At 50.1% G+C, this 12,291-nt stretch overlaps 1 protein-coding gene across 7 annotated transcripts in view; it reads right to left on the reverse strand.

Moving 5' to 3' along the window:
- NTRK3 (neurotrophic receptor tyrosine kinase 3) overlaps positions 1-12,291 on the reverse strand; it is a 378,355-nt gene that overhangs the window by 297,727 nt on the left and 68,337 nt on the right. For all 7 annotated transcript variants that reach the window (XM_065871976.1, XM_065871974.1, XM_065871975.1 and 4 more), the window contains 2 exons: positions 4,637-4,711; positions 4,054-4,125 (listed from right to left, as the gene is read on the reverse strand). In XM_065871976.1, coding sequence (XP_065728048.1) covers positions 4,054-4,125; positions 4,637-4,711 — 147 coding nt within the window. The remainder of the gene's footprint in view (positions 1-4,053; positions 4,126-4,636; positions 4,712-12,291) is intronic.

The following is a 12,291-nucleotide window of genomic DNA, read 5'->3' on the forward strand; positions in this document are numbered from 1 at the left end:
AAACCAAAATTCAAAAAGAGTCATGTACCAAAATGTTCATTGCAGCTCTATTTACAATAGCCAGGACATGGAAACAACCTAAGCGCCCATCATCGGATGAATGGATAAAGAAGATGTGGCACATATACACAATGGAATATTACTCAGCCTTAAAAAGAAATGAAATTGAGCTATTTGTAATGAGATGGATAGACCTAGAGTCTGTCATACAGAGTGAAGTAAGTCAGAAAGAAAAAGACAAATACCGTATGCTAACACATATATATGGAATTTAAGGGAAAAAAATGTCATGAAGAACCTAGGGGTAAGATAGGAATAAAGACGCAGACCTACTGGAGAACGGACTTAAGGATATGGGGAGGGGGAAGGGTGAGTTTTGACAGGGCGAGAGAGAGTCATGGACATATACACACTAACAAACGGAGTAAGGTAGATAGCTGGGGGGAAGCAGCCGCAAGGCACAGGGATATTAGCTCGGTGCTTTGTGACAGCCTGGAAGGGTGGGATGGGGAGAGTGGGAGGGAGGGAGACGCAAGAAGGAAGACATATGGGAACATATGTATATGTATAGCTGATTCACTTTGTTGTAGGGCAGAAACTAACACACCATTGTAAAGCAATTATACCCCAATAAAGATGTTTAAAAAAAAAAAAAAAAAAAAAAGAATCCGCCTGCCAATGCAGGGGACACGGGTTCGAGCCCCGGTCCAGGAAGATCCCACATGCCGCAGAGCGGCTGGGCCCGTGAGCCATGGCCACTGAGCCTGCGCAGCTGGAGCCTGTGCTCCGCAGCGGGAGAGGCCACAGCAGTGAGAGGCCCGCGTACTGCAAAAAAAAAAAAGTATTTCCCTTGATGTGTAGGAATCAGTATTTCATTTTTCACACTCCAGAAAAGACAGAGAAAACAGAAGCGGTCAAAAAGAGATGGTCAGTCACTCGTAAACCTTGAAGAGTCCTAATCTCCAGCCTTCTTTGTGGCAGACCGACCACCTGGCCTTCACATCGTTGGCTCCTTTTCTGGCACAGGAAAGAATTACACTGACTGATGCAACAGCAGCTTAGAGGTGGGAGACAGTTGAACCAATCAGAACAATTTGGATAACTTGACATTGGTACAGAAGACAATGATCTCACTTCTGTCTTCTTATTGGGTACAGAGGGGAGAAGAAAAGACTTCTCAGCCATCACCCTGAGAAAAAAGAAGAAGAAGGGGGAAAACAAAAGCCGCCAAGCCAGGGCTCGGCAATTAGTGCTGGAGTAAGTGATCATCTTGTGATTGCTCAGCTGGGGCCTGAAGACTTGTAAATGCATGTAGAGGACAGAAATAGAAGATGCTGTGAGAGAGCAGAGAAACCTGGCCCATCTGCCAGGAGAAAATGTCCCGAAGCTGCCGGGAAATTCACTCAGTCAGGATTTGGGGTTTGTCTTCGTAAGGAGTAAAAGTTAATAAACCAACCCATCGATGAAGCCAGAGCACATGCCTCGACCTCTTAACTCACTTCCCTGAGATCCTCAGGCTCCTCCAGCAGCCCCACCGTGCCTATCAGAGCCCCTGGACCAGGTGCTGACCCTCTCACCTTGATCTGAGCATCCAACTAGCCCCCAATATGCAGACAGGCCCAAACTGGGGCTGGACTGATGGTGACCCATCTTTCTCACTCTTGATCCCTTTGTGGCCAATACCAAGTACTTTGTCAAGAGCTGGCCAATGTATCCAGGAGAAAACAGTGCCCAAGGTCACGGGCAGGCTCACTGGTGCCATCAGAACCTATTCCACCCAGACCCTTCCTGCCCCCAAAGTCTTGGGAATCTTGCAAAGCCCCACCAGCCCGTCACTGCCACCAGCCAGCAGACCCAGATCATCTCAGAAGAGATGGTGGGTCACAGCCCTCTTCTGGGATCTCAAGGGTAATTCAAAGACAGGTTCTAGTACAACCCAACTTCAGAGACACCTTTAACCCAAGATGCATCTCCCTCCACCTCTATGGCCCATGGAAACATGATGGGTCTGGAAGCCCTCTCAGTTGCCCTACGAGCTTCGGGTGACACAGTGCCCTAGCAGGCTCTGAGCACCAAGCCACTGTCGTCAAAAGGGACAGAGCCCCTCCTATGCTGGCAGCTTCTGTCCAAAGTATGACCCTAGACCGCAAACTGGCACTCCATATGTCATATTCTGCCCACAGAGTAGTTCTGCCTGGCCCATGAGTTGAGAGATTTTATTTTTAGTTGCCAGTATTTAAAACTTGAAAGGTTTCACTGGACCTCCAGCTCTTCTTGGGAAAAAAAAAAAAGCAGTAAATCTGGCAACCCGAGGCCCCGTCTCCTCATGGCAGCAGTCAGCTGGAATTGCTTACAGGCTGCCTCTCGGGGGGAACACATGGTCCCCAGCCTCCACTCTCCCCACCTGGTCCGCCGTGGGCATTTGGCTTTGTGACCCTTGTATGAGTTAGTGTGAAAAGGAGACTTCTCAGAGGTCAAAAGCTTCTTCTCCTGGGATAGTTTACATTGAAACTCAAATCCCCAATAAAATAAACACCTGGAACATCAGGTCCAAGGCCCTCCTCTGGTCCCAGCTATGCCCCCAGCTGCGAAGAGCACACATCAGAAGAATCCCACCACAGAGGCTCAATTAGGGCAAGGCGGCAATGGCTAAATGAGATAGCTGCAGGGGAGGCCTCGGTCCTCCACAGGTACTGCATCAGTGGCCATACAGTGTGCTATGTCCAGAGAAAGGAAAGAAAGTTCGGCACAAAGCAGGGGTGGCCATAACTGATTAAAAAAATACTTACCAAGCACTCACTACGCGCTTGGGAAAACACACAGAGGCCCGGGGGTGAGGCCAAGGCCCCCCAGAAGAGAAACAACTCACCCACTGCAATTCTCCACGACTTTTCTTTTTCTCTACCTCCCCTCCACTTCCCTTGGGTGCTGTGTCTCTTCCTGTGAGACTCCTATGCAGCCGGGATGCCCTTCAAGTGCAAAGTGCCTGGGCCAGTACAACTCTCAAGTGGCCAAAGGAAAGATTCATCTGCACACCATTCCTCCATTTTCTCCCCAAATACAGTAGACTCCATCCCCTTGGTTCCTATGGAATCTCTGCTCTTGGAGAACATGCCCAGCAGATGTCCAAAATGGTCACCATCTGAAAAGAAGGCTTGACCAAACAGTAAGGACCCCCAACAGGTGCAGCATGTTGGTACTTCCCCTAATCGCTGGCCCTAGGCTTCTTTTCAAGCCCACCTCTCCCCAGGAAATGGTGGTCCTCCCGTCTAATCCCAGAGTCTTCAGCCCAGAATTAGGCTTGGAGAGGAAACACCAAGCTCATGTGATTCCACCCCTACAGGTCTAGACAGAGCCGAATGCCAGGAGGCCCCTCCACCATCAGACATGGCAGTGGTGGGAGGGGAGAGGGGAGAGGAGGGGGGCACACCCCCCCAGGGGATCAGGTGACATGGGGATCCCACCAGGGTCATGTCACCTCCAGCTTGTCCCAAAGCTGTGTGACCTTATATAGAGGTGTCTCTGCTTTTCAGAGCTCTTCTCCACTGAACCCAGAATCTATTTCGACATGACACGTGGCCTGGCCCTGCCTTCCCCCTTCCAAACCCCACGCCACCACCCCAGTGCACACACACACACATACACACACACACACACACACTTACGGACCTACAAATGGTCTCAGAGGTATAGTACTCACATCACACACTACACTTATATGGGGAATTTCCTCTCATTTACATTCCAATACAATTGCAAATTTCATCACAGGAAGTGAACACACTTGGGAGTGAAGAGACACTCCTTCCTGCTAATCCTTGGTCCTAGGCTCTTCCATCCAACAGGAACCTTACAGATCATCAAATCCAAACCCCTTGTGTTAAAAGGCAAAATCTCAGGTCCAGAGAAGTGAAGGGACTTGCCCCAGGACACAGTGGCAAAGCCGGGTCCAGATCTCAGGCCTTGGGCTTCACAGCCCAGGACTCTCTCCCGCCCTATGACCCCGCCCACCCACTCTCTAAGGCCCGGGTCCCAGCTCTCAGCTCTACTTACATATAGCGCAAGTGGGGATTTTTGGCAAAGGCTCTGGGTTGGATGCTCCGAAGTCCTGAGTTCTTGATGGTCCTGGAGAGAGAGAAAAAGATGTTCAGCAGAGCTTGTGGAGCAGAGAAACATCTCTGCTCTGGGCCAAGGCTGACAGCCAGTGAGGCCAAGACTGGACGGCAGCCGCCTGGTGAACTGAACGCATCTCTTCATCATCAGTCGTCACTGGGTGATCCAACTGAGAGGGTCCAGTGGGAGGCATCTGGGCTCACACCCCACTGGGACCTGGGTCAGGGTGAGGGATGTGCCCGTCCTGGCAAGTGGGTAAGAATCTGGTCCATGACTACTGCACTGCCACCCACTTTGTGCCTCTTCCCTTCCACCCCAAATCTCCCACAGCCACTTGCACTGAATCCAAAGGAGGAGGTGACTGCAAATTTCCTGCTGCACGGGGACCATCAGCCAAGCAGAGGGCTGAGAAAGGAACACTAGCCCAGGAGACCTGGGTTCAGGTCCTGCTTTGAAACCCAAACTCTGGGCTAAGCCCTAGCCCATCCCACTCCCCACACACCCCGGGAGCTGGTGCACTCACAGTTTCTGGAGGCCGGTGTAGAGCTCCATGTCCACGGCGTTGAGCGTGTGCAGACCGCGCCAGTTCTCTATGTGTCTGCAGGGGAGAGGAAAGGCAGGGTTCAGGTCAGCAGAGGGGCCACGGGAAAGGCACTGGCTTTAGTGCCAGAGACCTGGGTTCAAATCCCGGAGCAGCCACCCATGAGCCAGGATTTCCACCAAGTCGCCAATTATCTCTGAGCCGGTTTCTTCCCCAGTGTGGTGTCACGCGTGCCACCTGGCTGATGGGCTCGCTGTGGGATCCCAAGCACCAAACTCATGGACAGCATTTAACGTTCCCCCCTCAGCTCCAGAAAAACTACTCTTTAAATTCTTGAGATGCAATCTCCCTGTGGGTCTTCCTGACTTAGTTTCCTTCCATTCTCTTTCATTCTTTTTCATTTATAGGATTGTTTAAAGGACAGGCTTGTTTTCTTAAGTTCCTGCCCGTAAAGACAATGCAAATGATGTGGTTTAAATAAAGGGGGTGCGTAGGGGGGCTTGCTGGTGAACATGGCTTGGGGGTGGAAAAGCCCAGAAGGAACACACACCTCCTCAGGGTCCCCCAGGGGCCAGACATTGATGACCCCCTTTGGGTGACCACGGCCCAATCCATCTGGAGTTCAAGAACATCAATGGCTTGATAAGGCAGAATCAACTCCACAAAGGGGGGGCGACCACAGGCCTGGGTGTCATGGAAAGAACATGAGGCTGGCAGCCGAGACGCCTGATTCCAGCCTCATCTCTGTGACTTAAGCAGCCGTGGCTTTGAACATGAGCTTTCAGCTCTCTGGGCCTCTGGTGTCCTCATTTGTAAAGACAGAGGGTTGCACCAGATCAGCAGTTTCTCCCCCGTCTCTTCACAAAGATCTCGTTTTAGAACTTACTCCCAAGAGTCTTAATATTTAGCTCCCTAAACATGTGTCGAAAAAGCACACACATTTATTAAGTAATAATTAATTCATCTTCTCGGATTTATTAATCCAAGATATAAATCACTATTAACCAGAGCTTTTTATCAACAGGCATAAACCAGCGCTGATTCACCCAGTGGGTAAATTCCAGCCCAAAGCAAAGGAATTCTTGAAAGTACTGTTAGCGTGGAAGGGCTTATCATGGGTATGCACTTGATTTCCTTTGTTCCTTTATTTGTTTGTTTTATATTGACAAAACACCAGGGACAAACATCCTCGTTACTGCTTTTGGTGTCAAGGTAGAGAACCATCAGACTGTTGATTACCAAGGTCCTTTCCAGCTCTAGAGCTGTCTGAGCGAAGACCATTCATACACACCCGCTACCCCAAGGAGCTTCAAGGGGCCACGGGAAAAGGCTTCCCGCTGCCCAAGCCGCCCTCCTGGGATGTGACTCTCCTGTCAGTGCCCCCAAAGTCTAAGCCTGCTCTTTGCAAGGAGGGAAAAGAAGTGACAGCTCACCCTGGGACAGAGCTACCCGAGGCACAGAAAAGTGGCAGCCACCTTCCCCAGACGTCTCCTCCCTAGCCCCACCCCACCCGTGGCTCTGCCATCTGCCATCAAGTGGAGCTGGAGCCAGGAAGGCCACAGGGAGGTGGTGGCCAGGGCCTCTGGAAGCATTTCAGAGTCGCGCGGTAACAAGGTATGCCAAGAGCCCTTTTTGTACCACATTCTCTCGGAGCCCCTGCTAAGCAGCCAGACACACTGGCATCTGCTGGGGACACGGACCAGGTGGCCAGGTCAGTACTGAATTCCAACTCCAAAGCCTTCTCCCTGGAAGCCTCATGGCCCCACGACAGTTTGCTTGGTCTGGTCTCGCCAGGGCAGGGACCCTGGCTCCATGTCAGACGAAAAGGAAGGCCAGAAGTGGTAGAAGGACCTGGGCCAGCCCCACTCCCACCCAGAGTATTCACTGGGCCCTCGGTCCATGTAAACCACCAAGTAGATTGCAGTGTTTCTGCAGGCGGCCATTCATTCATGGGAGCCCAGCTTCAGACAAGAATCTACTTCCAACAAGCAGCTGTCAATCAAGTTGTTTAAATAAATGAAATCATTTTTCTGAGCCCACATTAGAATTCCAGAAATGTGTTTTTATTATGGCTGAGGTGTCAGTCATTATTGCATTCTAATACTTTACCCCTCTGAGCCCTCCTGCCCTTATGCCCACAAATGACCCTTCCCCTGCATAGGCACACACCGAGACATGGCAGGACAATGGCTGAAGTCCTTAGTGCAAAGGACTCCCTGGTCAATAGCATATGGCCCCTGCATCCTCTTTTGGGTCTGAGTTTTCCTACATGGGGGAATAGCACTTTTACAGCAACGGTGCAACAGTGTGGCTAAGGAGTTGGGGCTCCAGAGCCGGGCCAGCAAACTACAAATTCCAACCCACCGCTCATTTCTGTACAGCCTGAGAAAGAAGAATCGTTTTTACATTTTCTTAAAAATCAAAAGTAGAATCCTATTTTGTGACATGTGAAAAGTATATGAAATATAAATGTCCGTTTTCATACCTACTCATTTACTCTTGTCTGTGACCACTTTTCCCCACAAAGATGGAGGTGAGATGGAGCTGCAGAGACTCGCCTAAAATATTGACTTTCTGGCCTTCTACAGAAAAAGGTTGCTGACCTGCGTAGCGCCAGGCTGCCAGGATACTGTGTGACCCTGTCCAGGTTACTTCACCTGTCTGTGCCTCAGTTTCGTCATCTGTCAAATGGGGATAATATCAATGAAATATCTTCATCATCATAAGGACATGAAGATTGAAAGCCTGTGTTAAAAAGCCCTTTCAGCAGCTGGGACGCACAGTCAGTCTTCAGGTAGCGCCTGTGATGATTGTTTTTAAACCTAGGCTTTGTAGAGGCTGAGCAATCTTTTCTCAGTCTTCAAGCTAAAAAGGGCAAGCTGGTTCTGCTGGAAGTTGTCACCTCTCAGCAATCATTGATTAAAAACTCTGAGGGGCAGAAGGGTGGAGGGACAGTAAACCTGTCATTCATGACCTCCAGGAAAACTGTTCAAGCAGAAATTATAAACAGCTTCAGAGGATGCACAGACGGCAGTGCAGAGCGGGTTCCCAGGGAAAAGCAGGGTGGCGAAGGTGCAGCCTGACATTTGCAGTTGACGTGGGCAGGGCACCTGCCAAGTTTTCTCGATGACTCACCACTTGGTACCAGCCCGGGGGTTCAGTTATGGTAACTCTGCTGGCTGCTTTGTGCTAATAGGGAGGCCATGAGTTTTAAGTTTAAAAGGCAGGCTCTAAAAATATAATAAACAGATAAAGTATGAGAGCAGTCTGCTTTGGTTTGGTTTGTGGTAAACAGTGGTTCCCTCCGCCTAGTACAGTTACATGTGACTTCTTTTTGTGTGCTTTTCTGGGTCGTCCAGGTTGTTTTCATGGAGCACTGATTTTGTCATTTGAAAAACAATCAAGAATGATGTTTCTGAAGGAAGGTTAGGCCCTTGAGCCCTGTACGGGGCAGTCACTGGTCACCCTGTTCCAGGACCACAGGCTGCACCAGCCCCCCCCCACCCCCGCCCCGAGCAGAGGCATCTCACACGCCTGCTGCCGCTGTGGGGAGACGAGAACTCAGAGCGATGCCAGGAACATGGGTCGGTGGGACCGCCAGATCCTGCGTCTGTCTGCTCAGGCAATGTGTGGCAGTAGATGCCCCAAAGAGACCTGAAACCTTGCTCTCAGTGTGACTCCAGGCTCCCATCCCTACTTTAATTACCTCCACTTTAGTCCCTTGAATACCATGGTTCCCAACTGGAGGCGATTTTGTCCCCCAGGGGACATTTGACAATGTCTGGAAACATTTTTGGTGGTCACAACTGGGGGACAGGGAGTGACACCGGCATCCACAGGGATGCTCCTAAACATTTCAATAATGCACAGGGCAGCATGCCCACAACAAAGAATTATCAGCCCCAAATGTCCACAGCATCGAGGCTGGGAAACCCTGCTTTATTATACAAGGCTTCTACCTAAGATTCCATTGAAAACAAAGTTTCATGGCTTCAGACATAATTTTGAAAATGATTGTTTTGCAGCAAACACCAAAAGGCCCCAGGCCAACACCAAAAAGCTTGCCTCTAGGTCACAGGGTCCAGGTGAGAGAAGAAAATCAAAAGCCATGGTTCTCAGGACACTCCCGTGACAAGGGCATTACTTGAGAGGAAATGAGGGGTCTTTGGCCCACTGGACCTTGGCCCAAGCCAGGTTACACATTCTAAAAGCAATAATGGTCTCTTCTCACCAAGCTCTGGCTGGAATCCACTGCCTAGTACCTTGTCCCTCCACTGAAAGTTATCCTTCGGCATTTCTAAGGCCTCGTCATCGCATGGAAATATGAAATGTGCCATCCAGAGAGTCAACGCAATGCCCTGTCCCTGCCCTCTCGCCACTGCCCTTCCCTGACACCACAGAATCATGACTCTGCCAGGAGCCGATATGCAACACTGCTCCAGAGAGAGGGAGGAAGTGAGGCTTAATTCATGACAACACTGAGCTCCCAAGCCGGAGCTGGGCTTAGGGTTACAGCTCAGAAAACTTCAATGAGATCTTGGGGGTCCCATGGTCAAAGTACATGCTGCTTCCAGGTGGACTTGGGAGGAAAGGAGCCACTCTCAGTGGCTCACCCAGCAACCATTCCTGGAGCAGGTAAACCCAATCCACAGTTGCTTCGGACCCCTGTGGAAATGAGCTAGGATACAAATGAAGTATTAATTAATACTTTCACAGAGAATATAAAAATCCTTCGTGCTAGATTAAATCCAATTGTGCTTTTGTACCATTGCTTCTTCCTCCTTCTGTTTGGCTTGGGCCAGTATGGTAATGAGTTGGCAATCTCCAAGCATATAAAAATTAGATGGTACAGACTGTGGTCCCTATTTTAATTAAAAACATGCCATGTGGATATGTTTAAGAGTTGCTTATACCTCCAATATTTAAATCCTAAACACAGAAAACCCTAGAACACTGAGACGTTCAAGTCCATCCAACACCAGGGGACTAAGTTTGTTGGGGAGGCCCATGAGAGGGGCAAAGTACCCTTCATCTGGCAGAACTTTCCTCCTCACCTGGGTAATCAGCAAGACAAGGATTGGTTGGTGGGACAAGGGAGCATCCTCCCTTCCTTTAGATGTGGCAGGCCCAGTATTTCTTCATTTTCCCAAGCTTTCCTCTCTCCTCCCTTGCTGTCAGATGGCTGTTATTTTCACTGTGATTCCTCACTGCCATTAATGAGCTGTTCTTCATAACCAAATTTTCCAGACAACTAAATTTAAATGCAAAACTTCGGCATGGGGCGTCCCTGGTGGCGCAGTGGTTGAGAATCGTCTGCCAATGCAGGGGACACGGGTTCGAGGCCTGGCCTGGGAAGATCCCACATGCCACAGAGCAACTAAGCCCGTGCACCACAACTACTGAGCCTGCACTCTAGAGCCTGTGAGCCACAACTACCGAGCCCGCGTGCTGCAACTACTGAAGCCCGCGCGCGTAGAGCCCGTGCTCCGCAACAAGAGAAGCCAACACAATGAGAAGCCCGCACACCACAATGAAGAGTAGCCCCCACCTCGCCTCAACTAGAGAAAGCCCGTGCGCAGCAATAAAGACCCAACACAGACAAAAATAAATAAATTAAATAAATAAATTTATTTTAAAAAACCCTCTGCGTGTTCAACTTCCTTGCTGAATGTTTCTTTTTTCCCAAAAAATTCATTACACACCTCCTTGACTTTTGAAGCAGAGTAAACAGAACACGGCTTAGATTTCCTTGGTGATCCTGGATCATTGTGATCAACCTACCTAGCCCACTGAGCTGTAGCACAGTGACACCACTAGAGGCTCTCAAAGTAAGCAGAACCTGCGCCCCTACCCAAAGTGGTCCTACCCTGAAACGACTCTTGAATTCTAACCGCAATTGCCTTCATTTTTAATGGTTTTCTGGCTCTTCTTTGCTATTGGGCTGTGCCCCCGGGGACCTTGCAACATGCTGAGACCAGTCTGCTCTGCAGTCCATTGGAGAACAGAGGTCAAGAGCAGGCACCCTGAAGGTAGGCTGACCTGGAGACGACACCCAGCTCTGTGCTTAGAAGCCTGATGCCTCTGGGCCAGTTACTCCAGCCTCTCCAGACCTCAGTTTCCTAATAGGAAATCCAACGGCCGTGAGGATTAGATGAGGCCATGCCCACGTCCTCCATTCGGCTCTGACGCCTAGCACTAATGCAATACATAGCTGATTCCATGACTGTCTTTGGAACTGTGCCTTCAGTAAGAGTAAAAAGAATCTGAATAAGGATTTTAGGGAATATGAAAAACTTCAGGCACAGACATGCAAGCAAGCAAGCAAGCGCGCACACAAACACACACACACACACACACAGAGAGAGGCAGATATTTGCCCTTGTTTTCTTACTTTGTTTCGCACTCCCTTTCTGGATAATTGAGCTCGCCAGATAAGTAAGCATTCTTGTTGGTAATTCATAATTCACATTTTCCTGGTGGCACCATCACTAGTATATTATATTCAGTATATTCATTCTCGGAGCTGTATCCTGGCAGGAGGTAGCTGAAACTGGTGTTTCTCAGATGTTCTGTATATGAACTCTCCACGCCTCCAACACAGAACATAAGAGCTTCGGATAACAAGGCTCGACAGGTGTGGCTTCATCACCAGATGCCCCTGTCCCCTGTCAGACCTGAGGCTCCCATCACCTTCTCACCTGAATCCTGTTCTAAGACAGAGTTGGGTGCCTGGGGAAACTAGACTGGAACCTCATTTTCTAATAAGTCAGCGTTGGAGCACACACATGCATGAGCGTGCACACACACGCACACGCACATACTTGCACACACACAAAGAATGTGCCGGGTGTTTTGACTTCCCGGCCTTGCAGGCCAAGGAGGAAATTGATTTGTTATCCAGGCATATTATGTCTAGTGATCCAGACAGAAGCATTAGCTTTCAATTATCTGATATGTGTAGCATTATAAACAAACCGTCTGGAGCAACAGCTCCATGGAGCGCAGGCACCAGGGGGCTGGAGGAGAGCTGCATCGGATCACACCAGCCAAGTCACCCGGTTCTCCCTCCCTTGACAGCTGTCAAGGGGGATACTAGAAGCCTGGGGAGCCTTCCTGGGCTGGCAACCCCGGCACGACAGCACGTGAGCACACCAGCTCTACAAGCAGCTGCCCGCCAAGGACCACGGTGAACCAGCCCCACATCGCAGACACCCCCGGGACTGCAGAAAGGAACATTCAGATCGTGTGGTGAACAGATGGAAGATGGCAGCATCTGTGCTGGCTTCCTGATCAATTCCAAAGCTCGTGCCAGGAACGAACGGGGTATGTTTGTGTGCACACCTGTGCTCTTCAGGTGCTGAAATGCTGCGTCTCCTAACAGAGAAAAGGTCAAGGGCACACATCTGGAACTCAGCCAGCTCACTGGGGACTCCAAGCTGCCCTGCTTGGGTCCCAGCCTGTGATCAGACTGACCTGCCCATCACCAGTCTGTCTGTTTCTCCCTATTTTCACTGCTGTCCACACATCCGCACACCAGGGAGCCACCGCCTCTAACTGCAAACGGCCACTGCCTCCTAGCTGGCCTCCCTGCTTTCACTCTTCTCCTTCCACCGTCTCTGCTCCAGAGTGATCATCCC

The sequence above is a fragment of the Phocoena phocoena genome, chromosome 2, assembly GCF_963924675.1.
Source record: "Phocoena phocoena chromosome 2, mPhoPho1.1, whole genome shotgun sequence".
In the NCBI taxonomy this organism is placed as follows: Eukaryota; Metazoa; Chordata; class Mammalia; order Artiodactyla; family Phocoenidae; genus Phocoena; species Phocoena phocoena.